Source organism: Stegostoma tigrinum, unplaced genomic scaffold (genome assembly GCF_030684315.1).
Source record: "Stegostoma tigrinum isolate sSteTig4 unplaced genomic scaffold, sSteTig4.hap1 scaffold_333, whole genome shotgun sequence".
Classification (NCBI taxonomy): domain Eukaryota; kingdom Metazoa; phylum Chordata; class Chondrichthyes; order Orectolobiformes; family Stegostomatidae; genus Stegostoma; species Stegostoma tigrinum.
Window position 1 is genome coordinate 124659 of NW_026728261.1, and position 21833 is coordinate 146491.

Consider the following 21833-nt stretch of genomic DNA (forward strand, 5'->3'; position numbering starts at 1 on the left):
CCACAGTGTAAACTCACTAGTTTCTTCGCACACAGCAAGTAATTGGCTTGTTCCTCATTGTGAATGTGCTTGTGGTCAACAAATTACCGTGTTTTTAACACCCCTCTCACAGCCAGAACACTGAAAAGGTCTTTGATTAAAGTGAACAAGTTGGCGTGAAGCAAAACAACTTATACAAGTGATTCCATGCCCATACACACAGTTGTTGGATGTTCCTTCAGTGCAAACTCATTCATATCTCAGCAGAGTTCATGACTGAGTGAAAATTTTACCACATGTGAACATGCTGATGTTAAATAATGGGCTGAGCATCACATGCTCTCTTCCTGTCCCATGTGTAACAAACTCAAAGCATTAAATGATGCAGCAGACTATGGATTATGTGTAGCCATTAAATGGTATCTGATGGATATCTGCCACTTCTCAGTTATGGAAACACAAAAATCACAATGTGCTCCAGGTATCATCGCAGTGAGACCTCACATTGTTGTCGTTGCAATTCTATGTGTTTTGAATGATTTCCTTTGTAAAATGTGCCATCATTTCAGTTTTCCACCTCCAGAAGTGGTAACAGGCTAGAGTGGATTGAATGACCTCCTCTTTTCTCAGTCGACCAGGCACACGGGGACAGAAGCGCTTCCTCCTGTTCCTGAGCAGCAGTCTCAACACTCTGAATGATGTATCAAAGTTATGAAAGGATTTGATAACAGGGTAAGTTAAATACAGGAGCAGCATTACACAAAGTCAATGGGCAATAAATATTGTGACCCTGGTTTATGGTGTCTAGAAATTTCACCACTCGTCATTTTATGCACCTGGTGTGTTACTTTATCCCTGTCTCCTTTTGTAAACAGGGTGCAACATATACAACACTTCAGTGTTGTGACACTGCTCCTATATACAAGGAAGAAAAATTAACAAGATTGAAAGACTTATGGTCTTTCCATCAGCAACTCTGCTACATTCCAACCAGACTGAATAAATGTTCCCTTTTATTGTAATATGAAAAGTGATGAAAGGAAGAGGTTAATTGAACCTGTTTGTTCGGTGACTGTGATTAATGTTAGTCTCTGAGGTTTCAAATATCCCAGTGGAGGGTCTACTCATTTAATGATAAATTGGCCCTGTTCGGTGTGATAACCCATAGTATGAATGGGAGCATTACCAACAGCACTAACAGGGATCAGCAGCTCCACAGAGATGAGTAGGAGAGATCAAAATCTCAGAACAATAGAGTGGAATGTTCCAACGTTTGATCAGAATCTGAGAACAATAGACTGGACTGATCCAGCAATGGATCAGCATCTGAGAACATCACACTGGAATGTTTCAACAATGGACAGAAGTTTATCTGATGATGCTTGGTTTCTTGCTACATTTTACAATCAGATATCATTATCAGGGCGCATCAAATATGCAGTTTTCATTATTCAATATTTTTATTATCCTATCTTGGCTACCGTTGGTGTCCCTAGTAAGTATCACTGTCCAGTTATTATTTCTACAAACTGTATATGATTGTATTACTTTTCTTTTCATTTACTCTAATTTCTTGCCTGTTATTGTTCCCGCTGAGAATGCAGTTAGTCAACCTTTTCATGCACTCTCTCCCTCTCTGCTTCTGAAAGTTTCCATTGTGGGTCTATGTGTTGACCTAGTCAGTTTCAGCTATGAACCACAATCCATTGTATAATTGTCCTTGTTGTGTAATATTGGGAGCATGAAGGTCACTGTCTTCTGTTCTGGTTACAAACTCCATTTCCTTCCTCTGATTCATCCCATGCCTGGCCCGTGTCTGAGGCGGAAACAGGTGAGTCACAATTGTGGTGGTTCCTTTGGTTTGAACCTTGAGCTATGAAATACTGTCTCAATCATCTCTCTAACCAGCTGTTAACACTCCCAGGTTCAAATATCCAAAATGAAATCTGAATGGATACTCCACAGCTCGTATTCAAACTCAGGCCAAAACTCCCCCCACGCATCGTCCCTGTGCGCACTCATTGATGCATTTGGGCCTGGTAATACCATATTTAAATATTCTAAAGCACATCATCACATCTGTACATGAAGCATCTCTCAATTATTCTCTGCCAATTTCCTAACTTCTGCCAGTTGTTCATATTTAAACTAATTTTCTTCCTATGTGTTGTCTATCAAACAATGATTTTCACATCTAACACTTCTCCCCCCCGCCACAAACACACACATACCTCTCACACTTGCAGTGCACTGGAGGTATAGAGGCATAAATGCGTGGGAGCCCCAGTTACTGTCACTCCGCACTGGCTGCACATTTCCATATGTTTGGCAGTTAGCTAGTGCAAGTTATTGTATCAATATACTGGCTAAGGCTTGCAATGATCCCCATATTGGGCAGATAGATACACGAGCATGGTTTATACAGTTCTCCATACTAGGCTGGCAACCTGTCCCAGCTTATGGTGTCTGGGCTGGTTATGTGAGGCAGATACCCTTATTTTTTCCCTCATGTTTCCGAGCATATTCTCAGTTAAATTATTATCTGTTTCTATCTTGAATGTGAATCTTTGTGTGAGTCTGTATCTTTCCCTGGCCTTCATTTTTCATTCAGCGCTGCCATTGTGAAGATTAGAAACAATGAAATATTGCATGTCAGGCTGCCATTCAGTTTCCTGTATGTCTCACGTGGTGCTCCATGTTTGATGGGGTTTTAACAGCTTTGACTCATGTCTTTGAAATTTGGGCTGTGCCTGTCCACTGAATGCCTGTGTTTGTCCCTCTCAGCTGATTGTGCAATAAGTAACACAAGGAAATCCCTTGAGCATTCTTGTAAAAGACCAATAACATTCAGGTGAGTGGCTTCTGACTGGCTCCTGTTATTGAAAAGTTATCGGAGGTGCTAGTATTGGTTTGCTGGAGGTTGTGCTGTGAGGTTCCTCAAACATTCAGAGAGACCTGACGATGTGGTGACAACTCTAGTTGGAGCTTGGAGAGTGTAGTTACAGCATCTGTGTCTGCAACATGAACCCCAAATGGAGCAGAAGCTGCAGAAAGGGGAAACTCTGAAATCACAGAGTCAGTGTGCGTGGGGAACGGGATTTGCCATATCCACCCTGGTTTTACCAAGAACAGCTTCCCAGGCTTCCCTTAACACAGGAGCAAAGTATGAGGGTATCCCGAATGGACAAGGAGCTGGTCACAGAGTGGTGTCATCTCCTTCAGCAAGACCTGCAACCTCACACCAGGAGGACGATGGTGCTGCCAGCGGCTGTTAAAGCCACTGTTTCATTCAGCTTCTATGATCAGGAACAGTGGTGACATATCCATTATCTCACATCAATGTCACCATTTGGTGACAGAGCACATCTGGTGGTGGAGGTGAATATAATGTTTTCTCCCTCAAGAGGGAGCTGTTGGTTGTATCCTTGTTTTTGCAGTATAACAATATTCCCAGTGGTGTCCATGGCTCTGTGGGACCCACATGTCAATGGGGAGAGATAGACGAACTGAAAAAAAAACTCTCACTCCATCAATGTTGGAGTGTGACCATGCACAATACATCATGTTGTTGAATATCCAATGTCCTGGCAGAATCCACAGCCTCTTCATTCAGAAGCAGGCAACTGTGCCCATCATCTTCAGGTCTCCACATAGAAAGAAAGAAAGATATCTCGGATAAAGGCCATCCCCGATATATGCCTCAAAACATCCTCCCAGAGACCACTCCCCACCATCAAACAGCCACATCAAAATATCCCGTGTGTACTGAGACCAACGGATCCACTCGGAACATCAGAAAGAAGACCATCAGGGGGACAGAACAACATTTCTGATGTCTGAATAGGTCATAGAGAACCATGTACACACTGTACCACTAAGTCCTGTCACCGCTCTTCATTTATTCAATGCACAGCCTTTAATACTTGCTGAAAAAAATCACACATTCACAGTTACCCAAAATATATTTATTCCTTCTGCCACATTTTCCATTTCTTATCCTTTTACAGATTCACTAGCTCCTGTTTAGAAATTAGTTTCCTCCCAAATAGCATTTTTTGACAAATTTAGTTCTAATGCATTTGTTCCACCTATCTAAATCATTGATATAATTTGCATTAGTTGAGGGCCCAACACTGGTCACTGAAGTTGTTAATTCTGTTAAACTGATAAAGACTAATTTATCCCAAATTTATCTGTTTCTCGCTCAGTAATCAGCCCTCCCTGTACTCCAATGTCTGCTGTACTTTCAGGAGGAAGTGTGACCTAACACAAGGGGCAGTATATTAAGTATGAGGATGAGACTTTGCCAACACCAGAACTGTGTGCTGGGTGCTCTTACAGATGCAGTTAGAGACAGATACATCTATGACAAGTAGTTTGGTGAGAATGTTTCCCACAGTCTGACTGCTATGTACTTTAGGCCTCACCCTGCTCAATCTGTGGTGGGCCTCTGAAGATACTCTTGGTGATGAACATTTAACTACCACATCCAGAGTACATTTTGTGCCCTTGTCACCTTAAGTGTTTCCTCTGATTTATTTTCAATATCGAGGAGAACTGATTCATCACTGAGTGGTGGTGTGGTGTGCAGTAAATGTCCATTATCAGGCAATTTCCCTGACCATCTTTGGCCTGTTATCATGAGATTGCTTTGGGAAATTTCAGCTAACTCCATTTATAAATTCAAACCGGCACAAGACAATAGCACTTCACAGGAGGCTCCACAACACCGAGGATGTCACCTAATAAAGAGACAAAAATTTGCCATCACACCTCACACGCTCGGCAAACATATTAACATCTAGGATCCGACATCAAATGATCAAGGTATTGTCTTAATCTTATTGGCTTTGTGTGCAAAGTGCCAGTTGAGTCAAGTTTGGGGAGAGATTTCCACCACGAGGCTGAGTGGATCTCAACAAACTTAATGGACAGATGGGCCTTTATGTAATACTTTATCACTGATATTTATTGTGACTGGCCGGACATCAGTTAATTGAACAAAACATAACATCCCGAGGGAAGAGACCCCGGTCCAAGGAGAAGAAGACACTGTTTCGATATCCCCTCAGGCAGTTCAAGGCGTAAATACATTTTCCCTATGTTTACATTTCTTCACTACAGAGAATAGATCACATTTTAGACTAAATGACAGAAATTTCCAAACTCAATTTTTCTTCAAGTAAATGAGAGAGAATTCTTCAAGATGACAATGTTTTCACCCTTTGCATTAGGAACTGTAAAGAAGTCATCTGTGTGTGCTCTCAAGTGACTGAGTGTGTGGGAATAGTCTAAAAGTCATCTGTTCCTATGGATTTGTGACTGAGAGTTTGGGAACTAGTGTGTCTTGTGATTTACATCACATTTTTGTAATTCGGAACTTACCTTTTGTCATTTCAGTTCCAATTTGATCAATACATCTCTGAGCACAGAGAAATATTTGAAAATCACTCTTGGTCCTCAATCAAACTGGTAACTTTACCTCCAGGCTGATGTATAATTTATTTGTTTTCCTTCCTCACAGTTAATGTAGTGACAATCTACGTCCTGCTTTATAAAGATTGTGGATTGTCTCCATGTGTCAGACGTTACCTGGGGGCCATGGCAGTGGCGGATCTACTGGTCATTATCCTCGACCTGATATTGAGACACATTCCCATTGTTTACAAGGAACAGTTTTATTTCCTGTGGTACATCCCTGTGTGTAATATCCACGCCATCCTGCTTTATGCAGCCTCTGACTGTTCTGTCTGGTTCACTGTCACTTTCACCTTTGATCGATTTGTGGCCATTTGTTGCCAGAAACTGAAAAGTCAATATTGCAGTGAGAAAACGGTGACTCTGATTCTGGGAGCAGTGACTGTGCTGAGCTGTTTAAAGAACATTTTCTGGTATTTTATGCTCTCAAGTCAGTATGCACTGTGGAACGTTCCCTGGTTTTGTGATGCGTCACTCAGTGTTTATTCCTCTCGTGCCTGGGTCACAATCGAGTTCCTCCACCACATTCTAACCCCGACTCTCCCATTTCTCCTGATTCTGCTGCTCAATGTTTTCACCGTCAGACACATTTTAGTGACCAGCAGAGCCCGCAGGAGACTCCGGGCTCACACCAATGGGGACGGTCAGTGTGACACAGAAATGAGAAATCGAAAAAAATCCATCATTTTACTGTTTGTGATCTCGGCCAATTTCATCCTGTTATGGTCAATGTTAATGGTGTATTCTGTATGGATCCGGATGTATAATTTTGGGTATACATCTTTCATTCTAGATCGCTTTGTGCAGGAATTGGGCTTCATGCTGCAGCTCCTCAGTTGCTGCACAAACACTACGATTTATGTCGTGACCCAGACTAAGTTCAGAGAACAACTGAAGAATGTGCTGAAATTTCCCTTCACTCAAATTAACTGATTAACAGAACTCACTAATTAATCAATAAATCAGTACTTTCTCATTGCAATTTTAATTTGCAGCAATGAATTAGTCTATTTTTGTCACATTAGCCCGAGGATAGTGCTGAATTGTCCAAACTTACCACACAGGTTACAGGGCATGTTTCATTCAGTTTTCTTCAAAACCCAGGGCCCAGTGTGAAAAGGCACTGTCCCAATAACTGTACCTGTAACTGCAATTTGTAAATGGTAAAAACGTTTATTAAATGATGCAAAGCAGCACTTTTGTATTTTGCTTTTCTTTTTATTTAAGATCCTGGGCTGGCGAGAGACAAGGCAAGGCCCTCCTCCTCAGGGAAGGCTAGGGACAGGTGCTGAGGTCAGAAGTTGGGTTAAGGTAACTCTGTACTTCCTTTTGTCTCTATCTCCTGCCTTCTACTCAACACCCAGCAGTAAATCAGAGCTTACTTATCATTCATGGACAATATGCCTGTATGCAATTTTATTTGCGTGTGTGTGTGTGTGTTAGTTTATTTGTTGTTGATGTTAATGTGTGTGTCCATGGTTGTGTGTTTCTCTGTGTCTTCATCTCTGAGCAATGCAGTCTCTGTTGCTTTGGTGGTGAACCCATTCAAATGGGAATCAAAGTCTTTTGTTCTCTATCTCCCTGTTTTTCCCTCTTGTAATGAATTGCAAACGGAATCCTGGCATTTATTACAAAAGGATTACATTACAAAGGTAAAGGAGTGTTGTTACAATTATGTAAGGATTTGGCGAGAGCACACCTGGAGTATTGCATCTAGTTTTGGTCTCCTTACTTGATGAAGGATGTGTTTGCACAGGAGGCAGTTCAGTAGAGGTTCACGGGTTGATTCGAGGCGTAAATGAATTGTCATACAAGGAGAGGTTGAATCCCTTGATCTTCAAAACACCAGAGTTCTGAAGAATGAGTGGGGACCTGATTGAAGTGCAGAAAATATTACAGGAATGGAAGTAAAATCAGATGTGCCTCTTTGTGGGACAGTATCGAGCAAGACCTAATGGATGTAGAGTGAGAGGACATAGATTCAAAACTAAGATGCTAAGAAATAACTTCACTCACAGATATGTGAATCATAGAACTCACTGTTCCAGAGTGAAGGGGAGACAGAATCAATCAACCAACTGATGAAAAGCACGACGAACGTCTTCAGGAAGCAGGCAGGAGAGCGGATTTGATACCTGGATAAGATCAACTCTGATTATGTTAAATGGTGGAGCGAGCTGGAAGAGCTGAATTGCCAGGTCCCTCTCCTAACTCCTATGTTCTATTGTTCCGAAACTGCAAGAATCTCACCCTTTGCTGGACTCCCTACAATACTGCACAAGGAGCAGTTTTTTTTTACCAGAAGGCAACAAATTCTGTGACTGAGATAGTAGGAACTGTGACTGTCTTGCTTTGCGCAGCTGAATGCTTTTGGAACACTATGGGCAATTGAGGACGGCCAATCCACCGAACTTGCACATCTTTGAAACCTACACAGACATGGGGAGAATGTGCAAACTCCACACAGTCAGCTGTAGTTGGAATCGAACCTGGGTCCCCAGTTCTGTGAGGTAACGGTGCAAACTACTGAGCATCCGCGCCATCTCCAAAAATTTGGCCATCTACCATAGCAGGATTTGAACATGGTACCTCAAACATTATCTGGGTTACTGGATTAGTAATCATGTGACAATACCATTATGTCATCACCTCCCACATAATTAAGAGAACAAAGTGTGGAGCTGGACGAACACAGCAGGCCAAGCAGCATCTCAGGAGCACAAAAGCTGACATTTTGGGCCTAGACTGGGCAGAGAGCTGATGAAGGGTCTCGGCCTGAAACATCAGCTTTTGTGCTCCTGAGATGCTGCTTGGCCTGCTGTGTTCATCCAGCTTCACATTTTATTATCTTGGATTCTCCAGCATCTGCAGTTCCCATTATCTCTGCCCACCTCCCAACTAATTGTTATTTTTGGCTAACTACACTCTGTAAATCTACAACAGTGAGTATCATGCTTTTTATGATTATGCCTTATTGAGATCTGTCTCCAGATTAAACTTAAAAAAAAAATTACTACCAAGTTAACCCAGTGTACTGTGTTTAGAGCAGTAAGACTGTGCTGTTTCCTTGGTCTGTAGATTGTTAAGGTGAAATGATGGCTTTGAGTGGAGTGATGTAGTCTTCTTGTCTGATGTGGCAGATTAGGGAGAATTTCAATGTTCCTGATAAATATGTCTGCCGGAAGAACGTTTGGTTATGAATCTTATCAGTTCGCATGGATCAGTTACAGTGGCAGCTGAAGGCAATGAGGAATTTACAGGAGGTAGGGGATGTAATGGATGGCTGTTTCAGGAGGTAGACAAACTGCAGATACAGTCAGATCAATGGGTTCCTTCTCAGAAATGTAAGAGGGATAGACATGTAGTGCAGGAGTCTCCTGTGATCATCGTCATCTCAAACAAGTTTGCTGATTTGGGTAATGTAGTGTGTGATGGGCCTTTGGGGAATGCAGCACTCACAGCCATGTTTCTGGCAGCAAGGCTGGCTCCTCTGTAATAAGGATTACCTCAGGTTCCAAATAATTGATTGTGATAGGGAACTATCAAGTCAGAGACACAGACAGACGTTTCTGCAGCTGACTGCGAGACAACAGAACAGTGTGTTGCCTAAAGGTTGCCAGGGTCCAAGCTGCCTTGGAAGGGGACAGAATATTCTCAATGGTTCGAGAGTCCAACAGGAGGTTGTTGTGCACATTAGAACTAACAACACAGCATAATAAATGTATTAGGTTCTGAGGACGGAACATAGAAAATTAGGCAAGAACATAGGAAATATAAGCAAAGACAGTAATGCTCGAGAAAACTATCCACAGAACCTTCTCTGAATTTTCAATGATGGGAGCAAGGCAAATTCATGTTTGCATGGCACACCCACACAGTGTTGTAAATGCCTTCGTCTCCTTAGTTTCTTTTCCTGCCTGATAAACCATTACACACCCGCACAGTCCCAGCGACCTGAAATATCAATGGGTCCGCTCTTCATCGAAGCGGTTGACAATGTAACTGCACAATTTTCTGTATCACAGTCACAATAATAGCAACACCACTGTTGCTGGTGGAATTGATTGGGGATGCTGGGGATGAGCTGTCCCAGCGGTAGTTTTTCAGTATTATTAATCTAGGGACCCAGGTAATGACCCACACTCCAATTCGAATTCTGTCACGATCGATGGTGGAATTTGAATTAAAAAACTACAATGTTGATACAATGAAGCCATCATTGATCATCAGGAAAAATCGACCTGGCTCACTGATGTCCTTTCAGGAAGGAAATCTGCCACAGTCACCTGGTCTGCCCTACATGTGACTCCAGACACACAGCAATTTGGTCAACTCTCATCTGCCTTTGAAATGAACAAGCCAGCCACTCAGTTACATCATTCACTACAAAGTCTCAAAGAAATGAAACAGGACATACCTAAGTATCAGCAATTCACAGCATGTGGACTGCAGTGGTTCAAGAAAGCAGCTCACAAACACTTTCTCAAGGACAACTCGGAAAGGGAAATAAATGCTGGCCCAACAAGTCACACCCACATGCCATTAATGAATAAATGAAGATGACCACACTCAGGGAAGACAGACTCAATTTAAACAGGGACTTGGAAACATATCTGCATGGGCATGATATTAAGGAATATGGGAAAAGGCTAAAAATAAATGTAATTAATCTCACATTTTATTTCCATCCCAACTGATCACCAACAATCCCTTTGTTTGCTTCTTTTTCGTCTAGGTCTCTCTTTCTCCATCTATTCAACCCATTCCTTCTTGCTGTAAAAGGAAACGTCCCTGTCACCAAAATAAAACATAATATTTGCCCGCTGATTTCAGTTCTAATCTATGGTTAGCTGACTCAAAATGCTAACTCTGTTTCTATTTTGACAGAAGCTGCCAAACCTGCTCAGTTTCCTCAGTACTTTGTTTCTTTTTTTGTTTCAGGTCTCCTGCATTGCTCTTTGTTTAATTTAACCATTGATTTTGTTTCTTTCATGTGAGGTTTACAATGCTGGCAAGAACAGCATATGTTCACTGCCATTAATTGCCACTGACTGTGACCATTCCACAAGGCTGTATATAGCCAAATACATTGCTTTTGGTCTGAATTCACACTTAATCCAGCCCAGGTAATAACGATAGGTTTATTTCCTAAAAGACATCAGTGTAAGGAGACAAAATGCTCCTGGTTTAATGAATGTTATTTTTGAAATTTGCTTTTGTTCTAACTTTGTTAGGAATTGAAACAGTATCTTTCGTGTAATAAGCTGTGCCGCTCCAGACGACTGGAGGATAGCAAATGTGGTTCCCCTGTTCAAGAAGGGGAGCAGAGACAATCCTGGTAATTATTGACCTGTGAGCCTTACTTCAGTTGTTGGTAATGTGTTGGGAAAGGTTATAAGGGATGGGATTTATAATCATCTAGAAAAGAATAAATTGATTAGGGATAGTTAGCATGGTTTTGTGAAGGGAAGGTCGTGCCTCACAATCGTTATTGAGTTCTTTGAGAAGGTGACCAAACAGGTAGATGAGAGTAAACCGGTTGCTGTGGTGTATGTGGATTTCATCAAGGTGTTCGAAAGGTTCCCCACTGTAGGCTATTGTACAAAATGCAGAGGAATGGGACTGTGGGAGAAATAGCAGTTTGGATCGGAAACTGGCTTGCTGAAAGAAGACAGAGGGTGGTAGTTGATGGGAAATGTTCATCCTGGAGACCAGTTAGTAGTGGTCTTCCGCAAGTGTCGGTGTTGGGTCCACTGCTCTTTGTCATTTTTATAAATGACCTGGATGAGGGCGTAGAAGGATGGGTTAGTAAATTTGCAGATGACACTAAGGTCAGTGGAGTTGTGGATAGTGACGAAGGATGCTGTAGGTTGCAGAGAGACATAGATAAGCTGCAGAGCTGGGCTGAGAGGTGGCAAATGACGTTTAATGCAGACAAGTGTGAAGTGATGCACTTTGGTAGGAGTAACCAGAATGCAAAGTACTGGGCTAATGGTAAGATTCTTGGCAGTGTAGATGTGCAGAGAGATCTTGGTGTCCATGTACACAGATCTTTGAAAGTTGCCACCCAGGTTGACAGGGCTGTTAAGAAGGCATACAGTGTTTTATCTTTTATTAATAGAGGGATAGAGTTCTGGAACCAAGAGGTTATAGTGAAGCTGTACAAAACTCTGGTGCGGCCGCACTTGGAGTATTGCTTATAGTTCTGGTCACCGCATTATAAGAAGGATGTGGAAGCTTTGGAAAAGGTGCAGAGGAGACTTACTAGGAAGTTGCCTGGCATGGAGGGAAGGTCTTACGAGGAAAGGCTGAGGGACTTGAGGCTGTTTTCACGAGAGAGTAGAAGGTTGAGAAGTGACTTAATTGAAACATATAAAATAATCAGAGGGTTAGATAGGGTGGGTAGGGAGAGCCTTTTCCCTAGGATGGTGAAGGCAAGCATGAGGGGGCATAGCTTTAAATTGAGGGGTGAAAGATATAGGGCAGATGTCAGAGATGGTTTCTTTACTGAGAGACTAGTAAGGGAATGGAATGCTTTGCCGGCAATGGTAGTAGATTCGCCAACTTTAGGTACATTTAAGTCGTCATTGGATAAGCATATGGATGGACATGGAATAGTGTAGGTTAGATGGGCTTGAGATCGCTATGACAGGTCGGCACAACATCGAAGGCTGAAGGGCCTGTACTGTGCTGTAATGTTCTATGTTCTATTACCTGCCCAGCGATGTAACTACTCTAACCTGGTGACCCTATTGTGAAGTAACTTTGGAAAAAAGAACAACAGTATGATCAAAATATTTGTAACTGGAAGACAGGTCAGAAAAGAGCTGGAATTATAACGTCTAGCGTAGATAATGGTTTATTGGCAAAAGCGCAAAGGCAGAGGGAGAGAGTGGGGATATTATGGAACTGGAATTGGACAGGTTTGATGATGGAGACAGTAGCGAGATATTTTTCGAAAAAGACCCTCAAGACTGTGGACAGTCTTGTTCTCAGATGTGTATGAGGGACAAGTCTGAAATTCATGGATACTGACAGGATGTTTTAATTGAAACTGAAGGTAATAATTTCTGCCTTTGCCAAATATAGGTAACAGAAATTGCAATGGAGTTGAATATACTTTATGGAAGTAATAAATGAGCAGAGATAGAGACACTTGCCAGGAACACCAACAATAGCGAGAATAGGATAGTGACCAGCCTGAATAATCATCAGTACAGCTCTTATCCGACTTGGTACTGTTGACCGATGCCTCGTAAGATAGAAAAGACCATACAATAAACTCCTGTCCATTGTTGTAACATTCCAGTCTATTGTTCTCAGATTCTGATCTCCCCTCTCCCTCTATGCGGAGCTGCTACTCCCTGATCGTGATGTAGCTGTTGCTTCCTCTCATGTGATAGCATAACACACTGAATGGAGCCCCTTCGTAATAGGAGAGGGAAAGCCTCCGGTGACACAGTTAGAATCCATGGAGACTGATATCAATCACAGACACTGAACAAACAGTTCCGGTTAACCCCTTTCAATACAACACTTTCAGTTCACAATAACAGCTGGGCTGGATTGGATGCTAACATCGTTGACTATTGGTCTTATATCCCATCACAAAGTGTTCTAAGAAAGCCTTTGGTGAAGGGAAATGATGGATATTTTCTTGTTGTAGTTCAGATGGCTCTGCTGCGTTCTCCGTGTACAATGTTCTAAACACCTGTACCAACACCCCAACAATCTGAAAAAGAAACACAAGCAAAATGTTGTGACTGTGCTGATCAGTCTTCCACAACCAAAATATTGTCACTGGGCATAGCTCCCTGACCATGCAGCGGAAGTGCGGATTGTCTGGATGTTCCCCTCACTGCTGTAATAGAGTGACTTTGTGCCTTCAACACTCAATGTTTTTCATTGCAGTTTTTGTGCTTTAAAGCAGTAACATTTACATTTCTTGATCCAGTTTAAAGCTAAATGTGTAAAATGACATTGTTCTTTAAAGCCTGTGGATTAATGTGTCAGGGACATGAGTGTGACATTGGCTCCGAGACAGAGCAGAATGGGGGCAGTGGCTGCGGAGACTGGAGACGAGCACAGTGATATCCCAATGTCACCAGTATTCAACCTACACTGATTCTGACAGACAGAATGTAATGTAATGCAGAGCAAGGAAACATGTTATATTTGGGAGATGGAATGCCAAACAACAATGTGAGCACAACATGATCATTTAAATATGATGGAGGGAATTATATATTATGTATACACTGTTCAATCACAGGGTATACAGATTGATACTATTGTTCATACGTGCACAGGGAATTCAGAATTAAAATCAGACAAAGATTTCAAAATTTTAGGGGTAGAGGGAGATTACAGGACCATATTGGTAAGGATATTGCTCATTCCCAGCAGGTGCAGAGATGATATGCTGAGTGATCACCACCTTTTCTGTAATTATTCTGAGATATGTACGAAAAGTTTTCAGACCCTGATGAGACAAGCTTTGTTAGCGAAGGGCACAGACTGTGTCGTCATGAATAGTCTATTTCCGGTGTCTTATGAAGTGTAGCTGCCTCTAAATTATCTTTCCAATCAAAGTTGATTTCCTGCAATTCATGCATTTAGGAGGATATTAGCAAAAAGGTTTATTCTGGAATGTGAAGAAGAAACAGACTCCAGTGTAATACAAGTGTAAACAGCACTACACTCTAATGGAAACAGGAATGGACTGTATTGACCCAAATGTAACCACTTTCAACATCTGCCCCCATTAAGAAAAGCAAAATATAAGAAATGGAAATCTGAAATACAAACGGAAATTAGTGTAGAAACAGAGTCAAGGTGGCAACATCTGGAGACAGATTTAGAATTAACATATCAAGTCTGACATGAACCTGTTCTGACAAAATCAAATTGGACTTACAAAGTTAATTCTGTTTCTCTCTGCTCAGATGCTGCTTGATCTGACATTTTTATTCCAGCATTTCTTTTTTTTAACCCTTTTGGATGTAATTTGTCTGATCTGAACCAGAACAGTAAGGCTGTCATTTGAGTTGACTCTCAAATATTTGGTAATGCTCTATAAATGAGACATTGCAAACTTTATGTATTAAAGATCCCTCATATCGATGATGTGTTGCATTGAGGTAAATTGCCATGAAAAGGTTGAACTCAGTGGCACTGATATCACACGATTAGTCCTCTGAAAGTAACTGATTGAAAACAGGGGGATTGTTACCTCAATGTCATGCCGTGCTCCTGACGTCCCCGGGGTTACACTCATCTGGCAAAGTTTCACCTTTCTGAGATTTTATACAAAGCTGTGAAAATATAAATTATCTTGATAGTTTTAAAAGGACACATTCATCCGTGGGTTCTGGCAAACACTAACAAGGGCAGAGTCTATTTGTCATCACCAACAGCTCTCAACAAGGTGACATCGAGCTGTTTTCCTGAAACTCTTCTAATCTACGTGGTGCAGGTGTATGCACTGAGCTGTTTCTGAGAGGATTCGAAGTTTTTTTAACGTATTATAGTGAAACAACAGCAATTTACTCCCTATTAAAGATGACATGTGACTTGAACGATAACTTGCAGAGATTGGATTTCCCATTTCTCAGTTGAGGACATTACCAGTGCAAGATTCTCTTCTAGTTCCATTGATCACATTTTTGTTCGAGGTCTCAGATGCCGCAATGAGTCAAATACAACTGGTGGCATGGGAAGTTACTCTGATCTCATTTCAAATGACTTTGGAATATCAGCTGAAACAATAAAGGGCAAAAGTTTGGAATAAAGTTTGTTTGAACAACGTACTCTCTGACCTTACCATATTCCAAAGCAATTTTAGGCATGGACTTCCGATTCTGTCAGGCAACGTTTGTCCTGTTCGTGATGAGGCAGCCCATCTCAGAGGGATGGAATGAAGCTTCACTCTGTACCATGGGGAACAGAATGATCCCATTTCCAGTGCATTGGACAGTGGCCAACACACACTGTTGTCTGCTCCTATTGGGCATTGACAATTTCAACGCCATCATTCACTGTTAACCAATAGCAACATGGAAATCAGCAGCTTCCATCATTCTAGTCGGAGGATAAAAATGGAAAGAGAGGAATGATAAAGTGGGAGATATTGGGAAGTGGTGTGACATACAGCGGGGGTGCAAGCAGAGGAGTGTGAAGGGAGATGGTCAGTGGAAGGGTATGTAGCAGCAGAAAGAGCAGTGCAAGGGATGCAGAAGTATAAGGAAGCAAGAGTAGGAGGAAGACTGAAAATCCTCAGAAGGGTTCATCAGACCTGAAAAGTTAACTCTGATTTTTTTTTCTTCATAGATGCTGCCACACCTGCTGAGCTTTTCCAACACCTTCTGTTTTTTTTTGTAGCCAGTCCTCTGGATAGTCTCATGACATGTTGCTGTGAGAAACAATCCCTCTTCACTCTCAGAATTGTACTTCGAGGCGACCCTTGACAAGTTGATTAATCCAGTCAATATGCATGTACAAACCGCACTTAATTACTGTTGTGTCTTTCCCTCAAGGCCTCACTGTTTCTGGGTTTATACTATGCCTTATACTTTAGAAGCACTGTGGGGTGGGGCTGAAAATTAGTCCTACCAAGATGTTTCTTCCCTTACTGTTCAATTTCACCCAGACTGACTTATCATTCTGACCCCTCATGCCAATAGCATTTCCGAATAGCCTTGATATCATCCTTAAGCAATACAGCGACTCCACCTCCTGCTCCTTTTTTCTCTATCTTTTCGGAATACTGAGTACCCATGGGCAGTTAACTCCACAAACTTGAAGTTCTTCTCAACATTTTTCAGTAATATCACCAGGCCAGACCTATTAATCTATCTTTGTGCTGTTAGCTCATCAATTTATTCCAAATGCTGTGTGTATTTAGGTCCAAGGTTTTTAAATAAGTTGTATTGATTTGTTTTTCTCTTTTAATACTTTCTTGTGCACTGTGCTTCCGACACTCTCCATCCTTATTTATTAATTCCTGATAATACTGATCCTCACCTCTATAGTTTATTCCAACTCCTAAGTGTTTCCATCATGCCACTTGCTCTGCCTTATCACCCAAGACAAGGTCAAAGTTTGCTCCTTCTCTAGTAGGAACATTTAGATCATCATACAGCATGGAAACAGTCCAATGAATCCATGCCAAACATAATCCCAAACAAAATTAGTCCCACCTGCCTGCTCCTGGCCCATATCCCTTCCAACCTTTCCAATTCATGTACTCAGCCAAATGCCTTTTACATGCTGTAATTCTGCCCATATCTCCCAATTCCTCAGGAAGTTCATATTACATGCAAACCACTCTTTTTGTGAGAAAAAAGCCCCTCCTGTATTTTTAAAGTGTATCTCCTCTCAATTAAAAATGTGCCTCCTTGTCTTGAAATTCCCCATCCGAGGGAAATGACAATATCATTAACCCTAACTAGACCCTCATTATTTTATAAACTTCTGTCAGATTGCCTCTCAACCTCCTACAATCCAGTGAAAGAAGTCCCAGGCTATCCAGCCTTTCTTTGTCATTCAAGCCTTCCATACCTGGCAACTTCCTGATAAATCTCTTCTGAAAACTCTCCAGCTTAAAAATATCCTTCCTATAACTGGCCAACCAGATTTGGATACAGTATTCCAGAAGAGGCCTCCCAAATATCCTGTACAACCACAACATAACATCCCAGCTCCTATTTCCGAAGGACTGAGCAATGAAAACAAGGATGCCAAATACCTCTTTAACCACCCTGTCCGAATGTGACACAAACTACAAAGAATATTGTACGTGCATCCCTCGATCCCTCTGTTCTATAATCCTACCCAAGGCCCTACCATTAATTATGTAAGCCGTACCCTTGTTTGTTGTACCAATACCTGGCATTTATCCACACTGAACTCCATCTGCCGTTTGTCAGTGCATTGACTCATTTAATCAAGATCCCTTTGTAATCAATGTCTGCTATGCCACCAAATTTGGTATCGTTCACAAACTTACTAGCCATGCCTTTTATATTTTCATCTAAATCATTCATATAAATGACAGAAAATGAGGATCTGGAACGAATCCCTGTTGAACACCCCTGGTGACAGGCCTCCAGTCCAAATAAAATTAAACATGTTCAACAAATAGTTCACTCTCCAAACATTTAACACGATGTCAGTGCCAGTCAATGTTTGAAAAATTACAATCACCTACTTTTACCATCTTATTATTCTTACATATTCCTGAGATCTCTTTTCATATTTGTTCCTATGTCTCCTTCTTACTGTTGGGGGGTCAATAGTACACTCCCATCAAGGGGATCACTGTTTGCTTCAAGAAATATTTTCTTGAGTTACAGAGCTCATGTTTTCCTTAATCAAAAATGCCACTCCTCCTCCTCTTGTGCTTCCCTTTCTATCCTTCCGACATCCCGTTTATAGTTCTAAAATCCATCATATGTGGACCGAGTTCTCACTGCTTTCTTTATGACAAACCCTTCATCCTGGGATCATCCTTGTAAACCTACTATGGACCCCCTCCAATGCCAGCACACCCTTGCTCGATCCAGGGCCCAAAACGGGACACAATCTTCCAAATGCAGTCTGCACAAAGCTGATACAGCCTCAGCAGTACGTCCCTACTCTTGTATTCTAGGCCTCTTGAAATAAGTGTTAAAATGGCATTTGCCTTCCGAACTGCCAACTCAGCATGCATGTTAACCTTAAGAGAATTCCTGAACTGGGACTCACAATTTTGCAGTGTCCCCTGAAATATCCCCGAAAACCCTATCATTGCTGCTTCACTGTCTTCCTTGGCTCCTCCTTCCTTCATCTCTGGCCAACTCCTCCCTCATATCTTTTTTAGTTAGTTTTACTCAGTTGTACTACTGTTACATCCCATTCCATCTCCTCCACCTTAAACAGCAGGATGATCTCTATTACATTATGGTCACTGCCTCCTCGGGGGTTCCTTCACCTTGAGCTCTCTAATAAAATCTGCCTCATTACACATCACTAAATACAAAATTGCCTCTTCCGAATAGGGTCCATCTCAAGCTGCTCTATTAAAACCTCTTACAGATTTCAGACATCCCTTTTCTTTAGGTCCACTGCCAACCTGATTTTCCCAATCTCTCTGCATATTGAAGTCCCTGATAAATATTGCAATAGTCCCTTTCTTACATGCCTTTTCTCTCTCTTTATACTTTCTTCCCCACATCCTGAAGACTCCTGGAAGGCCTGTGCACAAGATCTGTCCTGCTCTCTTTTACTTTGTGGTTCCATAACTCTATCCACGTGGATTCTATGCCTTGTGACTCTGTCTTCTTTCTTGTTCTGAATTTAATTTCATTTCTTCGGAAAAAGGCAACATCACACCCTCTGCACATTGGCCCACCTTTTTGTAGGACATGTATTCTTGGATATTTAGTTCCCAGACTCGATGTCCTGGCAGTCACGTCTCTGTGAAACCCATAACATTGCACCTGTCAATGTCAATCTGTGCTACACGCTCATTTACCTTACATCATCTACTGTGTGCATTTGAGTACAGCACCCTTGGCCCTACATTGCCTGACCTTCTTCTCACAGTCGTTCCCCTTATCTTCTCTGCCAGAAGTTAGCCTCCTGACCCTTTCCATTCATTCAGTCCTATTACGTATTGTGGGAACTTTAATCTGAGTTGAGCCCATTCACTTTAACATTTTCTATAATTTTCCATACAACCGAACCTGTGCCACCATGATTTTAATTTGATGTCCTATCCACAGACTCTAGTTATGTCATTCACCAGGACTATGATCCCTGCATGATTCAGGTGGAGTCTGTCCCATCAAAACCCCGCCGTCCTTCCCCAGTACTGATGTCAACGTCCAGTTAATTGGAACCCATGTCTTCCACACCAATCTCAGTCCAGTATTTAAATCTTTACTGTTGCTGTCCTTGTTCAAGCCTTCTAATGGATCAGGTATTAATCCAGAGATTATTACCCTTTTGGTTGACTTCTGTAATTGAGCTCATATGACTGCAGCAGAATCTCGTTCCTCGTTTCTATCTATGTCAACAACACACCCATTCCTTTCCCACTCCATGTTCCTCTGGAGGAGGATGAGATATCCTGAGCATAAACACTACGTGGCAGCATAGTCTTTGGGGCTCCTGTTTCTGGCAACCAAGAAGTGACTATTTCCCTGACAACACTATCCCTGATTACAACTACTCTTATTTTGCATTCTCCCTTCTTGAATGACACTCCTGTAGCACAGTGCTGTGCTAAGGGCATTAGCGTTTTGTTTTTAACCGACAATCAAATACGGATTCAAGGTCATCATTAAAATCTTAATTCCAGATGTTTTACTGAATTCAAATGCCACTATGTGCTGTCAAAACTGGGTCCCCAAAATGTCGCCTGGATTAATAGTCTAGCGATAACGCCACTAGATCATTGCCTCCCCTGAATGCGTGGCAGTGTTCAGAGCTCAGGCTCCAGCTCATTAATCTGAGCCAGAGTTCCTCAAGTAACCAACACTCGCTGTGAATGTTGTCACTGTGAACCACAATGGGGCCCACCGGCGCCCACATAAAGCAGCTACAACACATCGTTTGAACCAGCATCCCTACTTTAATTACTTCTTGCTTTGATTTTTAAAACAGGTTTGGACTGAACCAAAGTCCATCATTGGTGGGAAGATTAACTGACCATGCGGAAAAGATTAGCATGAGACAAATTAGGCAGATATCTTGAGGGATTGTGTGGCCGGCAGTGATTAGAGATGGGAATAGTTGCTATCATCGAGGGATTTGCAAACAAGGATGAGATTTTTTTTTCAAAATGTAGCTTTTTCTCAAATGGCAAGAGCTTCAGCTCAGTAAGCTCAGAGTGAGGAAAACAAGACTCAGTGCAAGTAAGCGCATCGGCAGCAGAGTGTTGGATAGGCTCAGGATCACAGGAAAGTTGAAAGTTGAAGGAGAGTCAGGAGTGTTTTAGGGCCATTCAATCTCGAGGATACAAAGACCGAACTCCTTTGGAACACATCCCTGTATACTTTTGCTGAACAAAAGTTTATCTGTTTCGGATTTAAACTAACAACTGAGTGTTTGGCATCAACGGCCATTTATGGAAGATAGTTCTGAAACTTTACCACCCCTTTACAACCGTTTTTGTACAGAGGTGATTCCTAACATCTCTCCTGCATAGAATACGCTCCCAGGTTCTCAGCTGAATTAGAGGAAGTTTCTAATTATCCTGCAGAGGATGTCGGGGCATTGTGTGACTGAGAAAGAGCTTCGAGTTAGCAATGGTCATGTAAGTCTTGTCCTTCATGGTTTTGGAAATGGCTGGTTTGGGGGCTTTGGCTAAAGTTATGGTATCTGTTGGTCGATCGTACCCCTCTCATTCACCATGTCCTCCTTCCAGACCTCTCTCTTTAACCAATCCATCAACCCTTGCCATCCAATTCAGGCCAGAGCCTCAATGACCAGACCAGGTGGCAGGTTGCCTTGTGGAAGGACACAGGCGCACCATTTGGGCCTTTATGGCAATTGGTAGCTTTCAAAGCCCCCTTTTCTGAGTGCCCAGACCTACAACTTCTACTCAATTTCAAAACCTGGTCTCTCATTGTGAAATGCTAGAGTCTATTAAAGTTGGAATAACAGAGCATTCAGAAATACATGAAAGAATTAAAAAGAGTCAACATGATTTCACGAAGTGGAAATCATAGCTGACATTGTTATTAAATTATTTTCAGGCAGAAACATGCAAGATAAAGAAGAGGGAAACCAACAGATGAAATATATTTGAATTTCCAAAAAGCGTTTGGTAAGGTATTGTATATGAGACTACTTCATACAGTAACAACACAAGAACCCACGCTGTTGGGGATATCTATTAGTCAAGGATATTTTTCAAGGATTGGATAATGAATTGAAGACAGAGAGTCGAATCAAAGAGGGCAGTTTCATGATGGCATATTGTAACTTGTGTATTCCCACAGAGGAATCATTGTTGGGCCCACAATTGTTTACAATATATACTAATCACCTGGAAGACAGAAGTGAACGTATTGTGGCCAAGTTCGCAGGTAACACCAAATTGATGGAGGCAAGAAGTGGGGATGATACAACAAAACTACAGATGGATAGAAAAAGGATTAGCAAGCAGGTAAAATCTCAGTGGGTGGAATATAATGTGGGAAAATTGAGGTTTATGTATTTTGGCATGGTGACTCAGTGATTAGTACTGCAGCCTCACTGCACCAGGGACCCGGCTTCGATTCCAGCCTCTGGCAACTGTCTGTGTGGAGTTTGCACATTCTCCCTGTGTCCGCATGGGTTTCCTCCGAGTTCTCCGGTTTCCTCCCACAGTCCAAAGATGTGCAGGCTAG

The 21833-nt window shown here is 41.9% G+C and overlaps 1 protein-coding gene across 1 annotated transcript; it reads left to right on the top strand.

Annotated features, from left to right (window-relative positions):
- Positions 1-1152: 1152 nt before the first annotated feature.
- On the top strand, positions 1153-21530 carry LOC132208249 (probable G-protein coupled receptor 139; the record flags this gene model as incomplete). The annotated part of the gene is made up of 4 exons (XM_059643910.1): positions 1153-1474; positions 5504-5950; positions 19268-19417; positions 21444-21530. Coding segments are annotated over exons 1-4 (1006 nt in total), but the record flags the coding sequence as incomplete, so codon positions are not given.
- Positions 21531-21833: the final 303 nt, after the last annotated feature.